Source organism: Budorcas taxicolor, chromosome 1, assembly GCF_023091745.1.
Source record: "Budorcas taxicolor isolate Tak-1 chromosome 1, Takin1.1, whole genome shotgun sequence".
In the NCBI taxonomy this organism is placed as follows: Eukaryota; Metazoa; Chordata; class Mammalia; order Artiodactyla; family Bovidae; genus Budorcas; species Budorcas taxicolor.
Window position 1 is genome coordinate 190,505,079 of NC_068910.1, and position 16,405 is coordinate 190,521,483.

General features: G+C 34.2%; 1 protein-coding gene across 1 annotated transcript in view; it reads left to right on the forward strand.

Annotated features, from left to right (window-relative positions):
• The window catches only part of ATR (ATR serine/threonine kinase), a 105,473-nt gene that overhangs the window by 35,355 nt on the left and 53,713 nt on the right, over window positions 1-16,405 (forward strand). Inside the window, exons 18-23 of the mRNA XM_052645566.1 lie at window positions 818-948; window positions 2,283-2,426; window positions 4,368-4,461; window positions 5,451-5,576; window positions 11,086-11,292; window positions 15,194-15,307. Of these exons, the coding sequence (XP_052501526.1) occupies window positions 818-948; window positions 2,283-2,426; window positions 4,368-4,461; window positions 5,451-5,576; window positions 11,086-11,292; window positions 15,194-15,307 (816 nt within the window). The remainder of the gene's footprint in view (window positions 1-817; window positions 949-2,282; window positions 2,427-4,367; window positions 4,462-5,450; window positions 5,577-11,085; window positions 11,293-15,193; window positions 15,308-16,405) is intronic.

Consider the following 16,405-nt stretch of genomic DNA (forward strand, 5'->3'; position numbering starts at 1 on the left):
TGCTTCCCACTCTGCAGTCAGTAAAATTATAATAAAAACCCATGAATAGATGCTTTTTTTTCAATCTATACTCCACTTTCTTAATGACCTTAAAGAGCTAGGAAAGATGGGGTACAATATTAATCTATGAAAATTTCAGCAACATATACTTGTTCTTTTGGTGTCAACTGGTGAATTTAATCCCCAAAACGACTTCTGTGTATGTAAACTCTTTCTTATTGTTATCCCAAGTGAAAGGATAACCTCAAATCTAAGAAAACTAGAGTTTGTTTGTTTAAAACATAAAGAGCTTTCATGTTTTTCCACAGAGTTAAGGTTGACAGGAGAGTTTCTTTACCCATTCATTAGAATCTGAAGCTATTCATACAAGTCTGATTCTGTGTTCCACACAATAAAATGTGTGTACTATTTTCTGAGTATGCCATTAGTTACCTGTTTTACTAAATTAGAGCATTTGAATTTAGTACCATTAGGACATAAATGCATGTGTTACATAGCTGTTCAGGATGGATATGAAGACGTTTAAAAAATAGGTATTATGGTTTTAATAAATTTGAAAATTACTGCTTAAGAAGACCACAAAGACCAGAATAACAAATCACTTTCAAAAGCAGGAAATAAAAGGAACCCAACTTGTATTTTTCAAATTACAATTCTTACATAAGCACTTGAACAAAATAAACTACTGCCATTAGGCTTTGTGTTGTCAGAGAATAGATATACACTGAGATTAGGATGGAAAGCACTTGTCCTTAGGGCTCATCTGCTCCTGCCAGCTTGTTTATGGCTTTATTTTGAAGCCCTACTTACTTTTCAGGCCTTGAACAGTTTAATGTCTTTGATGAAATTGATGGGACCCAAACATGTCAGTTCTGTGAGGGTGAAGATGATGACCACGCTGAGAACTGGCCTTCGATTCAAGGATGATTTTCCTGAATTGTGTTGCAGGTAAATAACGACCTGAATTCATTAGATATTTTGCATCTTCCTGTAACACTAACTTGAATTCTTATCCCTTTGAGGGAAATTGGGTTCAAACCAGTTGTAATATAGAGGGGCATTTGCACTGAAAAGGGAATGTGTTTACTTCTTTTAAAACATTTTGCTGTGAAATCTTTTAATATCCTGAGAAATAGAATAACATAATGAACCCCTGCATACTCACTTCCCAGCCTCAGTAGTTAGCAACCTTTAATCTTATTTTGTTTAACCCTTCTACTTCTAGTTATTGTTACTTAGAATGTTTTAAAGAAAACCCAATATCATATCATTTTATTTCTAAAACCTTAGATGTATCTAATGGATAAGGACATCTTAAAAATATGTAACCATCATAAATTATTATACTTAGCAGAATTAATAAGGATTTCCTTAATATCTTCTAAAATTCAGATTTCTCCAATTGTCTCAGAGATGTTTTCCCCAAAGATGTTGACTTGTTTGAATTAAAATCCAAATAAAATGTCACACATTTGACTGTATGGCCCCCTAAGTCAGTCCTATAAATAGATCAATCCCTTAAACACCCTCTCTACATTTCTTTTCGGCCATTGAGATTTTGGCATGTAGGATTTGGCTGATTGCTAATTTGGTTTAATTTCAGTATTACTGCTAACAGTAAAACTCCTGAATGCAGTTTAAGCTTCTTAAAGTTTCTTTTTGTTCTTGACTGAATTTTATTGGAGATGTATAGTCAGAATAATGTTTTACTATATTCAAAATTCTGTGATAAATTATAATGGGAAAGAATATGAAAAATAATTTTTTTAAGAAAGAATAATATGTTTTAAAGTCATGTAAAATAATTTTTTCCTGTGTGCCTGTGCCATCTACTTGGTATTGTGAGGTTCAATTGTTTCAATTTGCTTAATAGAGATTGATTTTACCATCTATTTTATTTAATTTAAAGATCATATAAAACATTTACTTTGTCATAAATTCAAATTTGTGTAATAAGTTACACTCAAAGAACCTAGCTGTCATTCCTAAATTACTAAAAATAGATGTGTCTAATTTTATTTTGTGTAGTCCCCCCTTTCTAAAAGTATAAGCAAATTTTTTTATATTAATCCTGCCCCAAAAGGTAGCATATTATAAGCTTTGTTTTTCATCTTGCTTTTTTTTGACTTAGTGTATTATAGAAGTCACTTGATTTGAGTATACTGACTGATCTTTATTACATTTTTACAGCTGCCTTATATTCTTATTGTTTGTATTTACCATTGTTTGTTCAGCTAATAATTAACTGATGTGACTTTTAACTTTTTTTTTTTTCCACATAGAGCTTGGGACTGCTTTGTTCGTTGCCTGGATCATGCTTATCTGGGCTCCCTTCTCAGTCATGTAATAGTAGCTTTGTTACCACTCATACATATCCAGCCTAAAGAAACTGCAGCTATATTTCACTACCTCATAATTGAAAACAGGTATTGTAAATGAAATAGAGATAGCAGCTTTTTATTACTGCATTTTTGTATCAAGGTATTAGGATTACTGTGAGTAAACTGTTCACATTCTTTTTAATTTAGAGTCCATTAATAAATAGAAGTAATTGACATGTTTAAAGTCAATATTCAGTTGTGACATGGCTTTTATTGTAATTATATTTTAAACTTAATAGTTAGTAGATCAATAGCTCACAATTATTTTTCATCAGTTTTGAAAGAGATGAGGCTCAATTTACCTTTCTTCTCACAGTTAAAAGGCAGACAGTTGAATGCATGAAAAACGTTAGGAGGGCTAATCACATAGTTTCTACAGCTTGCCTTATTTTAAACCCTTATTCATTGCAATAACCCTTTAACCAGCCTCCCTTCCTTTAAGTTTTTATTATGTTTCTTTGTATTGTTCATGTTTTAAAACAGCTCTTTATCTTTATCATTCCAGCATGGAGGGACATTCTGTGATTCTCCATTTCTGAATTGCAAATTGTTTATCTGGATATTTAAAGCTTTCTAAAATCTGGCCACATCTTATTTCTTAAAATTCTTTGCCAAGATTTTTCAAAGCAGATACCAGGCTGTAGTCAATCCACATTGCTAATGCAAGAATATGCATTACTCCTTTCCATTTTTATTTTTCACTCAGGCTGCTTTTTAGTTTGGAATGTCTTTCTGTACACCTGTTTTTGTTTTTAATTTTTGTACATACTGTTGTATATCAGGATTCCTTTGCTTCTGAAAAATTAGAATTTAACTACTATTTACTTACTTATCTATATGCTATTGCAATTCCATTAGTCATTTTCAGGAACTATCCAATCAAGGAGTAAATAAAGAATAAAAAGTTAATGGAGTTTTTTCCAATTAAAGTACTTTTATTTTTGGTATTCTGAACATAGTAGAACAACATTATCACTGATCTAGATCACTTTTCAAATACCTTTTGGATTGTTATGCAAATAGTTTATCTGTGCTGTTTATTATAGAGGAATCATTTCTCTACCTTTTAATATAATGAAACAATTCTCTTTCACTCTACTGGAGAGAAGACTTTAAGCTCTCTGAATGAAGGAATTATTGCAGTTTTCTTGGTTGTTACATCCCCAGCTTCTAGGAAACAGTAGCACATAGGAGTTACTTAATACCTGTATGTTGCATGAGTTAGTAAATATAGAATTTAGAAACCCTTTTATTTGGACCTAGAAATATTAGGGCTTTATATTTGAAGCATGTTAAAAATTGTAACCTCCAGTAGAATTACTTATGTATTTTTCTCTAATATACCTTCGTGAGAATTTGTATTTTGGGGTTGAGTTTCTGTTGCTGCATTATAAACCACTTCAAAACCTAGCACTCATAATTTTGCAGTCTGGGCTGGGTTCAGCTGGTCAGTTCCTTGGCTGTTCTTACCAGTGGTCATTGCAGTCAGCCAGTAGGTAGACTTGACTGGACTTCTCCCTCTTTCCATTTAGTCTCAGAGCTTCTTACTCTCTCCATATAGCTTGTCCCTGATGGTGACCAGACTTCTTACATGGTGACTCAGGACTCTCATGAGAACAAAACCAGGAGCTGCCAGACCTTTTTAACACTTAGGCCCAAAGTCAGTTCAGCATCTCCTCTGCCACATTCTAATTTTTAAAACAAATCACACACCTAGCCCAAATTGAAGCTGAAGTGACTCTACATGGGAGCGTATATCAAGACATAGAGATTTTTCAGAGCCTCTAATGTAGCAGACTGCTACAGGGCGATTTTCTCAGATTTGACTATTTGCCAGTATTGACTGAGCATCCTAGACATGTCAACAATCAGCTAGCACTTTTAAGTGTGAATTAAGTTGGCCTTAGTTTCAACCTCTGCTTTGTATGTTTTTTTTTTAGTGTTCATATTTGGTAAATAATTCTTTTTCTTTCAACTGACTATTAGGGATGCTGTGCAAGATTTTCTTCATGAAATATATTTTTTACCTGATCATCAAGAATTAAAAAAGATAAAAGCAGTCCTACAGGAATATAGAAAGGTATTCAATTTTTTATGTATGGTTTAGGAGATAATTCATACAAAATTATTTCCAAGTGCTAAAACACTGAATAGAGATTCTTTAGAATGATGTCTGGGGATATTATAGTGATATTCTGATGCCTAATTTCTGATGACTGTATAATCCTGTCTTGAGTCTGATTTTTAGAAGAAAGTTTTAGGATCTGGATCAAAGATATAATATAGAATTAGATAGAACAGAGAGCAAAGGATTCAGTTTGTGTGCCATCCCTACCCAGATCAATATGTTCTTACTTACAGTCCCTAAAAGAAGTGACCATAGCTGTATACTCTTGAGTAAAGGAAAAAAAGTGCTATGGGAAGATTCCAATTACTTTGTGCTATAAACCATGGTATAGATATGTCAGGTCTGACTAATTCTGAGCTTTAGGAGAATCATCTATCATTCCAACATCTGGAAGTTCAGTGAACTCTCTGAAATATAAAAAAGATTGTTGGTGATTTTATTTTAGGGCAGAAAGTGGGATACCTGAGCATGGGTCAGAGTAGAAAATGTATTTACTACAGATCCCAAGATTGATTCTGAAGACTTAATATGCTTTTTTACTGAGTAAATCATCAGTCATAAGAAAGTAAGTAGTCAAAATAAGGAGTGAGTTATCTGCATAATCTGTAGACCTTGTTCAAGGCTTTTATGTAGCCCTTTTTAAATTAAGGGAAACTTGTATTTCTTACCAAGAAGGGTTTATTTTGGATAAGTAAATTCTTATTTAGTTAATATAAAATTTTTCTCTAAAACTAAAAATTTTGGAAGAAAATCCCTTTCCTTGAGAATTACTGAAAATTGATATGCTATACAAAAGAGATAGAAATTACTCTTTAAAACTGCATTCAATTGGGGTCCCATTTAACTACTTTGATGGTAATGGTGTAGGAAATCCAGACCTTCTGAAATGGTTCCTGATGTGATTAACTGATAAGGTGTATCTCTCTGTGGTCTTTTAATAGGAGACCTCTGAGAGTACTGATCTACAGACAACTCTTCAGTTATCCATGAAAGCAATTCAGCATGAAAATGTAGACGTCCGTATTCATGCTCTTACAAGCTTGAAGGAAACCTTGTATAAAAATCAGGTATGAAAAGTGAAAGTGTCAGTTGCTCAGTTGTATCCAACTCTTTGCGATCCCATGGACTGTAGCCCACCAGGCTTCCCTGTCCTTGGGATTTTCCAGGCAAGAATACTGGAGTGGGTACCTATTCCTTTCTCCAGAGAATCTTCCCTACCCCGGCATCAAACCTGAGTCTCCTGCATTGCCGGCAGATTCTTTACAGTTTAAGCCACCAGGGAAGCCTAAGATATAATTAAAGAGCTACAGGAAAGAAAGGGTAGCTTTCAAGAAAAGATGACGATAGGCATATTTGCTTGAGATTCAGTAGGGTCAATGAAAAAAAGTGATTTTTATTTAACAAGATTATCAGAGCTGACCTAGAATCAGTAAATTCATGAGATGCCCTTTAAGGCTGAAGAGGTTTGCATATTTTTTTCTTGTTTTTTTTTGAAGGATCATGATTTGGCAGTTATATTTTAGGTAACTGCATCTTCCTAAGGAAGGATGTATGCAGTTTATATGAGTCTTCTCATGTAATTTCCTGTAGATATCTTTTATGTAAAATTTCAATAATTTTGCCAATTTTCAATTTGATGGAATTCTGTTAGTTTTAATAAAGCTAAATTTTAAGTTTTTATGAGGTCAGTGAACTTTATTCTTTTCCTTGTCAACATAATATAGATTATCCCAAACCTTGGTGAGAGTGAGAATTGGTATTTAAAATACCAGATCACTATAAATCTATAAAATGGAAAAAAATTGTTAACGAAGTTTTCATTTTTGCATATCAAGAACTCATATGATAAGATGTGAGAGCCTAAGACCCTCAGGAGTTAGTTGATTGCAAACTGAGTTGTATTTGTTTTCATGATAGAAAGAAGCATTTTCTTAGGATAAAAGATATACATGATGGTAGCAAGTACATTCTTCTGGGTCAGTGAGCTTTTATACCCAAGGTGGGAAGCAGCCAATGTGGACATGATGCTACCACATGGAGGAGCCTTGAATCTCTTTGAGTGTAGATATTATACTCTCCTAACTGTAAATTTGCATTATCAGTAGAAAATATAATCAGCACACTGCCCCAAAACATCTAGGACAACAAGAAAAATGATTTCTTTTCCAACTGTGGCAAGCAGGTAACATCATCTAAGATATCACAAGCTATCTGGCATGCCCTCCCCCCCAAAAAAAGAGGAATTGAATGAAGAATTTAAAAAGAGAAATGGGCAAAAAAGCAAGATATGAAACAAGAGGTGACTAAACTGAATAAAGAAATTAAAGAAATGAAGATTAAATTATAAGGAGCATACAGGAGGAATATATATGACTAAAACTTTAGGAAGGAGCATTGAAGAAAGGCAGGAGAATAATCAAGAGAACAAAAATGAGATTAGAGAAAGGAGTACAGAGGATCAAAGAAGCAGGTGAAATGGAAACTTGGCAGAGATCTCACATACAAATGAAGTTTGTAAAGAAGAAACATAAAGCAATAGTTGTAATATTTAAAGCTATAATCCAAGTAATTTTTCTGTAAATAAAAGACCTAAGTCTGTATATTGAAAGGACCCATTGTGTACCTGTAAAAATTGACCCCAGCATAGTCAACTCTGAGACATATCTTAGACTTTAATAATAAGAAATCTTCAGGACCTACAGGTAAAAAAATATTCTTAAAAAATCACTTAAAAGGGCAAGAAAAGTAAATTAGTATCATTATTCTCAACAGTAATATACAGAATAGACCTAGAGGATAGCAGCATTTTCAAAAATGAAAGGACATAAAGAATAAGGCAAGCTGTCCTTAGAATATCATGGATAATAAACAGAGTTTTAACATATAAGAACTGAAGAAATACAAGTTTCACAAGCAAGCCTTTCCTAAGAAATATGCTAGAGAATGGTTTCATTCAATGAAGTGATGACTGGGGAGACTTTGGCAAAAGAACTGATGGTTACTAGTTATATATTTAACAACAGTGGGGCAACTTCAGGAGAATTCTATGTAAATGCTATAGCATTTTAATAAGATAGAAAGAATGCATTTTTTTTTTCTAATGAGAGAAGAAGAGACTAAGATATGAGTAAAATGAGCTTAGTCCCTATTGTGTAGGCAATAACTCGGGGTCAAAATATACTATTTAAAACTGGCAAACTGGTTAAAGAAGATTAAATAAAGATACTTTTATTTATATGAAGGATACCTCTAGAACCTTTTTATTTATATAAAGGATACCTCTATATAAAGGATAGCTCTAGAACAAAAGTATAAATTTTCTTCTGTACCAAAAGAAATTAAATTTTAGGAGTTAGTTATAATACATACAGTATTATAATTTTAAAAGGCATGGGATTCTCCAGGCAAGAATACTGAAGTGGATTTCCATTGCCTTCTCTGAGAGATCTTCCTGACCCAGGGATTAAACCTGGGTCTCCTGTATTGCAGGCTGGTTCTTTACCATCTGAGCCACCAGGGAAGCCTATTTATGTAAAGGATACCTCTAGAACAAAAGTATAAGTTTTATTCTGTACCAAAAGAAATTAACTCTTAGGAACTGATTATAATATATATAGTATTATAACTTTAAAAAACTGATAGAATTTAGGCCCAACATATCAATCATATTAATAAATGTGAAAAGACCTTAACAGAAAAAAATTACAAATTGTTTTACAAAGCAGAAAACAACTCTGTAATACACACATATAAAATAAATTATTTAGAAAGGCTAAAAGTAAAGGAAGGAGCAAATTTATGACAGATAAATTGAAATTAGAAAGCAGGAATTCTGATTCTGCCACCAGACAAAGTAGAACAGAAACCAAAAAGTATCAAATGTGATGAAAAGAGGGCACTTTATACTGCTAAACGCTGTAATTCACAAAGATACAAGAGACGATACAGAATTTACAAAGAAGATACATTATGAATGTATATACTTCTGAGGAGCTAAACTCCTAGAGAGAGGAGACAGATTAGTGGTTGCCTGGGGCTCAGAGATTGGGGGAAAATGATAAGGGAACTAATAATAGAATTAAACAGAAAATATAATACCATTATTTTCATAAATGCTGAAATAGCCTTTGACAAACTATAACATCCATTTCAGATAAAAGCACTCAAGAAAATAGGAATCGATGGATAATACTTTGATACATCATAAATGTATACATATACATATATGTGTATATGTATACTACATACACATGTGTGCACACACACATGCATGCTTCATGGGGAGATAAGACACCTTCCCACTAAAAATAAACTTGCTCATTATCTCCACTGCAATTTAATATTCAGTTGGAAGTATTGGCCAATGAATTTAGATTAGAGAAAACCATATACAGGCATAAGATTTGGAAAAGACATGAAAATAGCCCTATTTACAGATGACATGTAATGTACTTGAAAAACTATAGAAAAAATCAATTAACTCAGACAACAAACAAATTCAGTAAAGAGAATATAAAAATCATAATCTTCATATAACTAGCTGTAACCAGGTAGAAGACTTGTTGGAAAACCCAATTTGTAGTAGTAACAGAAAGAGAGAATATACTTAGGAATAAGCGTAACAAGAAATGTATAAACCAGTAAGGAAAACTTTGAAACACTCCTGATAGACACAAAAATATAATTGATTTAAACAGAAACACCCCTTATTTATTAAGTTGGCTCAATATTATGAAGATTTTAGTTCTCCCTAGTATAATATATAAAGTTAATGCCATCCCAAAGATGCCAAGTTGTTTTTTTTAACTAGAAAACTTCATACTAATGTTCAGACAGAAAAACAAACATGTAAAAATAGCTAGAAAAAATCTGGGGGGAAAAAGCAACTAGGAGAGTTCAGTAGCCCTCCGAGACATTAATATATTCTATGTAGTATGCTCTATAGCCTCTATAATTATTATAAAAGTGTGATACTGGTACATGAATAAACAGACCAGTGGGAAGAAATAGAAAGTCCAAAAATAGACCCAAGCATATATGGACATTTATGATATAAAAATAACGTTTCAAATAATTAGAGCAAACATGGATTTTTTTTTTTTGACAACTGGTTAGGTGTTTGGAAAATGATATAATTGGATTCATACTTTAAAAACACTTTCTAAATAGTTGCATTGAACACATAATTCTTTTGGAATTGGATATTTTTTGTTGAAAATACAAACCCAGTTTATGTAACCTAAAAGTGAAATAAAAACATTTTTAAGTAACTGATTTTGCTCAGTCGTGTCCGACTCTCTGCGACCCCATGGACAGTAACCTGCACCAGGCTCCTCCGTCCCCGGGATTTTCTAGGCAAGAGTACTGGAGTGGGTTGCCATTTCCTTCTCCAGGGAATCTTCCCAACCCAGGGATCGAACCCAGGTCTCCCACATTGTAGACAGACACTTTACCGTCTGAGCCACCAGGGAAATCTGAACTTATTAAATAAGTATATTTTAAAATTATCTTTCTTTTAGTGTCTCATTTATATATTTAGTATGAACTGCATTTATCTTTTACAACTAAAATGTTCTTTTCCATATTATCTAGTTTTAGCAAAGTAATAAATGCCTATAATTTTATTAGTTTTGCTGTTTATTGTTTCCTAGTTCATCTCTTTAAAGTATTTATGCCTGAATTAACCTATAATGTTAATTTAAGTCAGCTACTATTAAAGATTCTAGATGAGATAAAGTTGTCTTTTTATTTTTCTTTTGAAATCTATTACATTAATTTGAATCACAGTTTTAACATGGAGTTTGAAGTGCTTGTATGTGCCTTACTTTTGCTAGCAGGAAAATTATGTAAATGAAGCAGTTCTAAAATGGTTAAAAAGATACAATGTCTAAATCTTACCTGGCCTGAAAGTAGTCACTTCTTATCCCTAAGTTTTTTATTACAGCATCCTCAGATGATAGATTTCAAAAGATTACTTGAACCAACATTTTTTTTCATAAAGCCTACCTCTTTTTCCTGTGTCTTTTTTAAAAAAATCATCTGCATTGATTTCTTTTCCTGTATCTTTTTCTCCTGTACTTGCTTTTTATACTCTTCAGTTTTCTTATTTGAACTAATAACTCATCCTTCTTGAATTATTGAAATACCTATTATGCTTGAAAAATACTCTGGGCTCTTTTTCATCTTTTTCACTGCTTCTTTACCTTGTACATATATTTGTTAATGCACATATTGTATAATATTTTAATTATTTGTTTGTATGTCTATTTTCACTTTAAGTTGTGAACTCACTGGGATAAGACCATGTCTTCTGTATACTGATGTAATAATAGTCCCTATTTATTTAGTGGATTAATAATAGAAATTCTTAAACACAATTATGATTCTAATCCTACAGAATATATTGTGAATTATATTATGTGAACTCAGCAAAAACTCAGTGAAAAGACTGCAGAACCTGAGTTTAATTTTGTCAATATTTATCAGATATTCCTGAATGTTTTTAAGCTTTCTAGTTAGGAAAGTATACTAGTTTGTAGAAGTTACATATAAACTTCCTTTCTATTTTTATTTTAGGAAAAACTGATCAGATATGCAACAGATAGTGAAACAGTAGAACCTGTTATCTCACAGTTGGTAACAGTGCTCTTGAAAGGTTGCCAAGATGCAAACTCTCAAGCTCGGTTGCTCTGTGGAGAATGTTTAGGGGAATTGGGGGCAATAGATCCAGGTCGACTAGATTTCTCAACCACTGACACCCAAGGAAAAGATTTTACATTTGTGGTAAGTTATGATAATTTGGTTTGACAAGAAGAGTTCTCTCTCCTAATGGGATTTCTACAAGAAATTTGTAGAAATGGGATTTCCATTTACAAGAAACTATTCAGTTTGTCCTTCAGTTCAGTTCAGTTCAGTCGTTCAGTTGTGTCCAGCTCTTTGTGACCCTATGGACTGCAGCATGCCAAGCCTTCCTGTCCATCACCAACTCCCAGAGCTTATTCAAATTCATGTCCATTGATTCGATGATGCCAACCATCTAATCCTCTCTCATCCCCTTCTCCTCCCGCTTTCACTATTTCCCAGCATCAGGGTCTTTTTAAATGAGTCAGCTCTTTGCATCAGGTGGCCAAAGTATTGGAGTTTCAGGTTCAACATCAGTCCTTCCAATGAATATTCAGAATTGGTTTCCTTTAAGATGGACTGGTTGGATCTCCTTGCAGTCCAAGGGACTCTCAAGAGTCTTCTCCAACACCACAGTTCAAAAGCATCAATTCTTTGGCGCTCAGCTTTCATTATAGTGCAACTGTCATATCCATACATGACTACTGGAAAAACCATAGCCTTAACTAGACGGACCTTTGTTGGCAAAGTAATGTCTCTGCTTTTTAATATGCTGTCTAGGTTGCTCATAACTTTTCTTCCAGGGAACAAGCCTCTTTTAATTTCATGACTGCAGTCACCATCTGCAGTGATTTGGAGGCCCCCCAAAATAAAACCTGTCACTGTTTCCCCATCTGTTTGCCATGACGTGATGGGATCAGTCAGATGCCATGATCTTTGTTTCCTGAATGTTGAGCTTTAAGCCAACTTTTTCATTTGCCTCTTTCACTTTCATCAGGAGGCTCTTTAGTTCTTCTCGGCTTTCTGCCATGAAGGTGGTGTCATCTGCATATCTGAGGTTATTGATATTTCCAGCAATCTTGATTCCAGCTTGTGCTTCATCCAGCCCAGCATTTCTCATGATGTACTCTGCATATAAGTTAAATAAGCATGGTGACAACATACAGCCTTGACGAACTCCTTTTCCTATTTGGGACCAGTCTGTTGTTCCATGTCCAGTTCTAACTGTTGCTTCCTGACCTGCATACAGGTTTCTCAAGAGGCAGGTCAGGTGGTCTGGTATTCCTCTCTTTTTCAGAATTTTCCACAGTTTGTTGTGACCCACACAGTCAAAGGCTTTGGCATAGTCAATAAAGCAGAAATAGATGTTTTTCTGGAACTCTCTTGCATTCCAATGGGTATATCTTTTCTTTTCTCCTTTGCTTTTTGCTTCTCTTCTTTTCTCAGCTATTTGTAAGGCCTCCTCAGACAACCATTTTGCCTTTTTGCATTTCTTTTTCTTGGAAATGGTCTTGATTCCTGTCTCCTATACAATGTCACGAACCTCTGTCCATAGTTCATCAGGAACTTTGTCTATCAGATCTAGTCCCTTAAATCTATTTCTGACTTCCCCTGTATAATTGTTAGGGATTTGATTTAGGTCATACCTGCATGGTCCAGTGGTTTTCCCTACTTTATTCAATTTAAGTTTGAATTTGGCAATAAAGAGTGCATGATTTGAGCCACAGCTCCCGGTCTTGTTTTTGCTGACTGTATAGAGCTTCTCCATACTTAGCTGCAAAGAATATAAGCAGTCTGATTTCAGTGTTGACCATCTGGTGATGTCCATGTGTAGAGTCTTCTCTTGTGTTGTTGGAAGTGAGTGTTTGCTATGACCAATGCATTCTCTTAGTAAAACTCTGTTAGCCTTTGTTCTTCTTCATTCTGTACTCCAAGGCCAAATTTACCTGTTACTCCAGGTGTTTCTTGACTTCCTACCTTTGCATTCCAGTCCCCTATAATGAAAAGGGCATCTTTTTTGGTTGTTATGCTAAAAGGTCTTGTAGGTCTTCATAGAACCATTCAACTTCAGCTTCTTCAGCATTACTGGTCAGGGCATAGACTTGGATTACTGTGATGTTGAATGGTTTGCCTTGGAAAGGAACAGAGATCATTCTGTTGTTTTTGAGATTGCATCCAAGTTCTGCATTTTGGACTCTTGTTGACTATGAGGGCTACTCCATTTCTTTGAAGGGATTTTTGCCTCCAGTAGTAGATATGATGGTCATCTGAGTTAAATTCACCTATTCTAGTCCATTTTAGTTTGCTGATTCCTAAAATGTCGAAGTTCACTGTTGCCATCTCCTGTTTGACCACTTCCAATTTGCCTTGATTCATGGAGCCAATATTCCAGGTTCCTACACAATATTGCTCTGTACAGCATCGGACCTTGCTTCCATCACCAGTCTCATCCACAACTGGGTGTTGCTTTTGCTTTGGCTCCATCTCTTCATTCTTTCTGAAGTTTTTTCTCCACTGATCTCCAGTAGCATATTGGGCACCTACTGACCTGGGAAGTTCATCTTTCAGTGTCCTGTCTTTTTGCCTCTTCATACTGTTCATAGGGTTCTCAAGGCACGAATGCTGAAGTGGTTTGCTGTTCCCTTCTCCAGTGGACCACATTTTGTCAGAACTCTCCACCATGACCCGTCTGTCTTGGGTGGCCCTACGCAGCATGGCTCATAGTTTCATTGAGTTAGACAAGGCTGTGGTCCATGTGATTAGATTGGTTAGTTTTCTGTGATTGTGGTTTTCAGACTGTCTTCCCTCTGATGGAGAAGGGTAAGAAGCTTTGAAAGCTTCCTGATGGTAGAGACTGACTGAGGGGCAAACTGGGTCTTGTTCTGATGGGCGGGGCCATGCTCAGTAAATCTTTAATTCAATTTTCTGTTGTTGTGTGGAGCTGTGTTCCCTCCCTGCTATTTACCTGGCTCCAAACTATGGTGGAGGTAATGAAGATAATGGTGACCTCCCTCAAAAGATCCCATGCATGCACTGCTACCCTCAGTGCCCCCACCCCTGCTGCATGCCACCACTGACCCACGCCTCTGCTGGAGACTCCTGGACACCCACAGCCGAGTCCGGGACAGTCCCTTGTGGTGTAACTGCTCCTTCCTCCTGGTTTCTGGTGCACAAGGTTCTGTTGTGCCCTCTAAGAGTCTATTTCCCAATCCGGTGTAAGTTCTGGTAGCTCTGTGGTGGGGTTAATGGCGACCTCCTCCAAGAGGGCTTATGCTATACGCAAGACAGTTGTACCCAGAGCCCCATCCCTGTGGCAGACTACTGCCAACCCATTTTGTCCTTAATGGCAAGTTAATCTAAACTAGATAATTTGGGTAATTTCTGAGTTTATTCCTTAATACTATTAACAGAGACCTTTAGCCAAAAAATATAAAGCTAAAGTCTAGTCTCGAGTGCTGCATTCTTTTAAATAAACTTTCTGACATAATTGTGACAAATACTTAAAATCTAATTGACTATTTAAATTTTACTATTTAAACCCAATTTCTCAATGTCTCCATGAGAAATTAATTTCCCAGGGTGTTTTAATAGTGTGTATATAAAGATGTTTCCATGGTCAAATGAGTGTGGGAAATCTTGTAAAACAAAATTAAACAGAACTTTAACATATTGGAGAACATTATGAATCTCCTACAGAAGGGCATGTTAAAATTATTTTTTGAAGCTTTTCAAGTGACCAAGGTTCTAATGAATGTAATTTAGGAAATTCTATAGAGCAAATTTTCTTTTTAAGAGTTAAAAAAACCAAAATATGCAAATTGCTGACTCTGTAAAATTTGAATGAGTCTAACACTTTAAAAATAGTTTAAGAAGTGTTAGATTTGGCTTCTTAGCTACAGATTATATTTTAGACTTGGTGCCAAACTTCATTTGAACCTTACTGAGCTTTCCTTCTCTAAGTTAAATTCACTTAAGTAACTAAGTTAAATTCACCGTGGTATGCACAGTACAATTTAAGAAAATGTATACAAATTATCATATAATTTTTTCTTTTTTTTTTGAGACTGGAGTAGAAGATTCAAACTTCGCCTATGGATTATTGATGGAACTAACAAGAGCTTACCTTGCGTATGCAGATAACAGCCGAGCTCAAGATTCAGCTGCTTATGCCATTCAGGTAAGAGTATATGTATACCTTACTGGCTTTATGTTATTAAATTTTATTAAGAAAGTTGTAAATTCTCTACTTTAGGAACTCTTAATTTTTAACTATCATTTTTATTATCAAAGTAATACAAGTTCTTGACAAAAATTTCAAGAGTACAGAAATGTACTCTTCTAACATTATTATACGTACTTTAACATTTTTTCTATTTATATACAAATATATGTGTGTTCTCCAGCAAACAAGCAGATCATATTTGTTGATTTTCTTTTGTGTTTAACAGTATATGTTGTGTAATTTTCCATGTCAGTACATATAGCTCTAATTCATTCTTTTCAGTGACTTTATATTCAATATAATATACTGTAATTTGTTTAAAAAACTTTATTTAAGATAACTAGGTTCTGTTCAATATCTTGTTTTTACAAAAAAATTATTTAGAAAACATATATATAATTTCTGAGTATTTAGTGAGTATATCAATAATATAGATATCTTGAAATTAAAATCTCAGAGCAAATACAGTTTACGTTTGATTATCAAAAAAGCTTCACCACTTTATACTCCCTTGACAAACCTGCCTTTAATTAAAATTTTAAATCTTTGCCAGTATGACAGATAAAATATGATATTGTTTCATATTAATTTATACTTAATTATAAGAGCAGTGTAACATATTTTATATATTTATTGCTTTTTTGTGAATTTTCTCTAAATGATCTTTTCTCATTTTTCCCTTGGTAATGATCTATTTTTTAAATTGACCTTTTAAGACCTATTTGGATGTAGTGGAAATTATCCCTATGTCTTCCATACGAATAACAAACACTTTCTAGTTTGATTTTCTTTGCCCCTTTTCATATTTTTTCAATTAAAATATTTTTTTAATTTTGTTAGATATTCAGGTCTGAAATTCATGATTAGAGGCCTGAGTTAAAGATACAATTTGGAGGTGTTCATAGTTCGTAGTAGAGATGGTATTTAAAACTGTGATTCTGAGGAAGTATGTATAGGTAAAAAGGTTCTAGTAACTGAGATCTGGATAATGAGGAGTCACTGAGAAGAGGGAAAAAGTAAGAAAAGGGAGAAAGAGCTATCAATAAGGTGGGA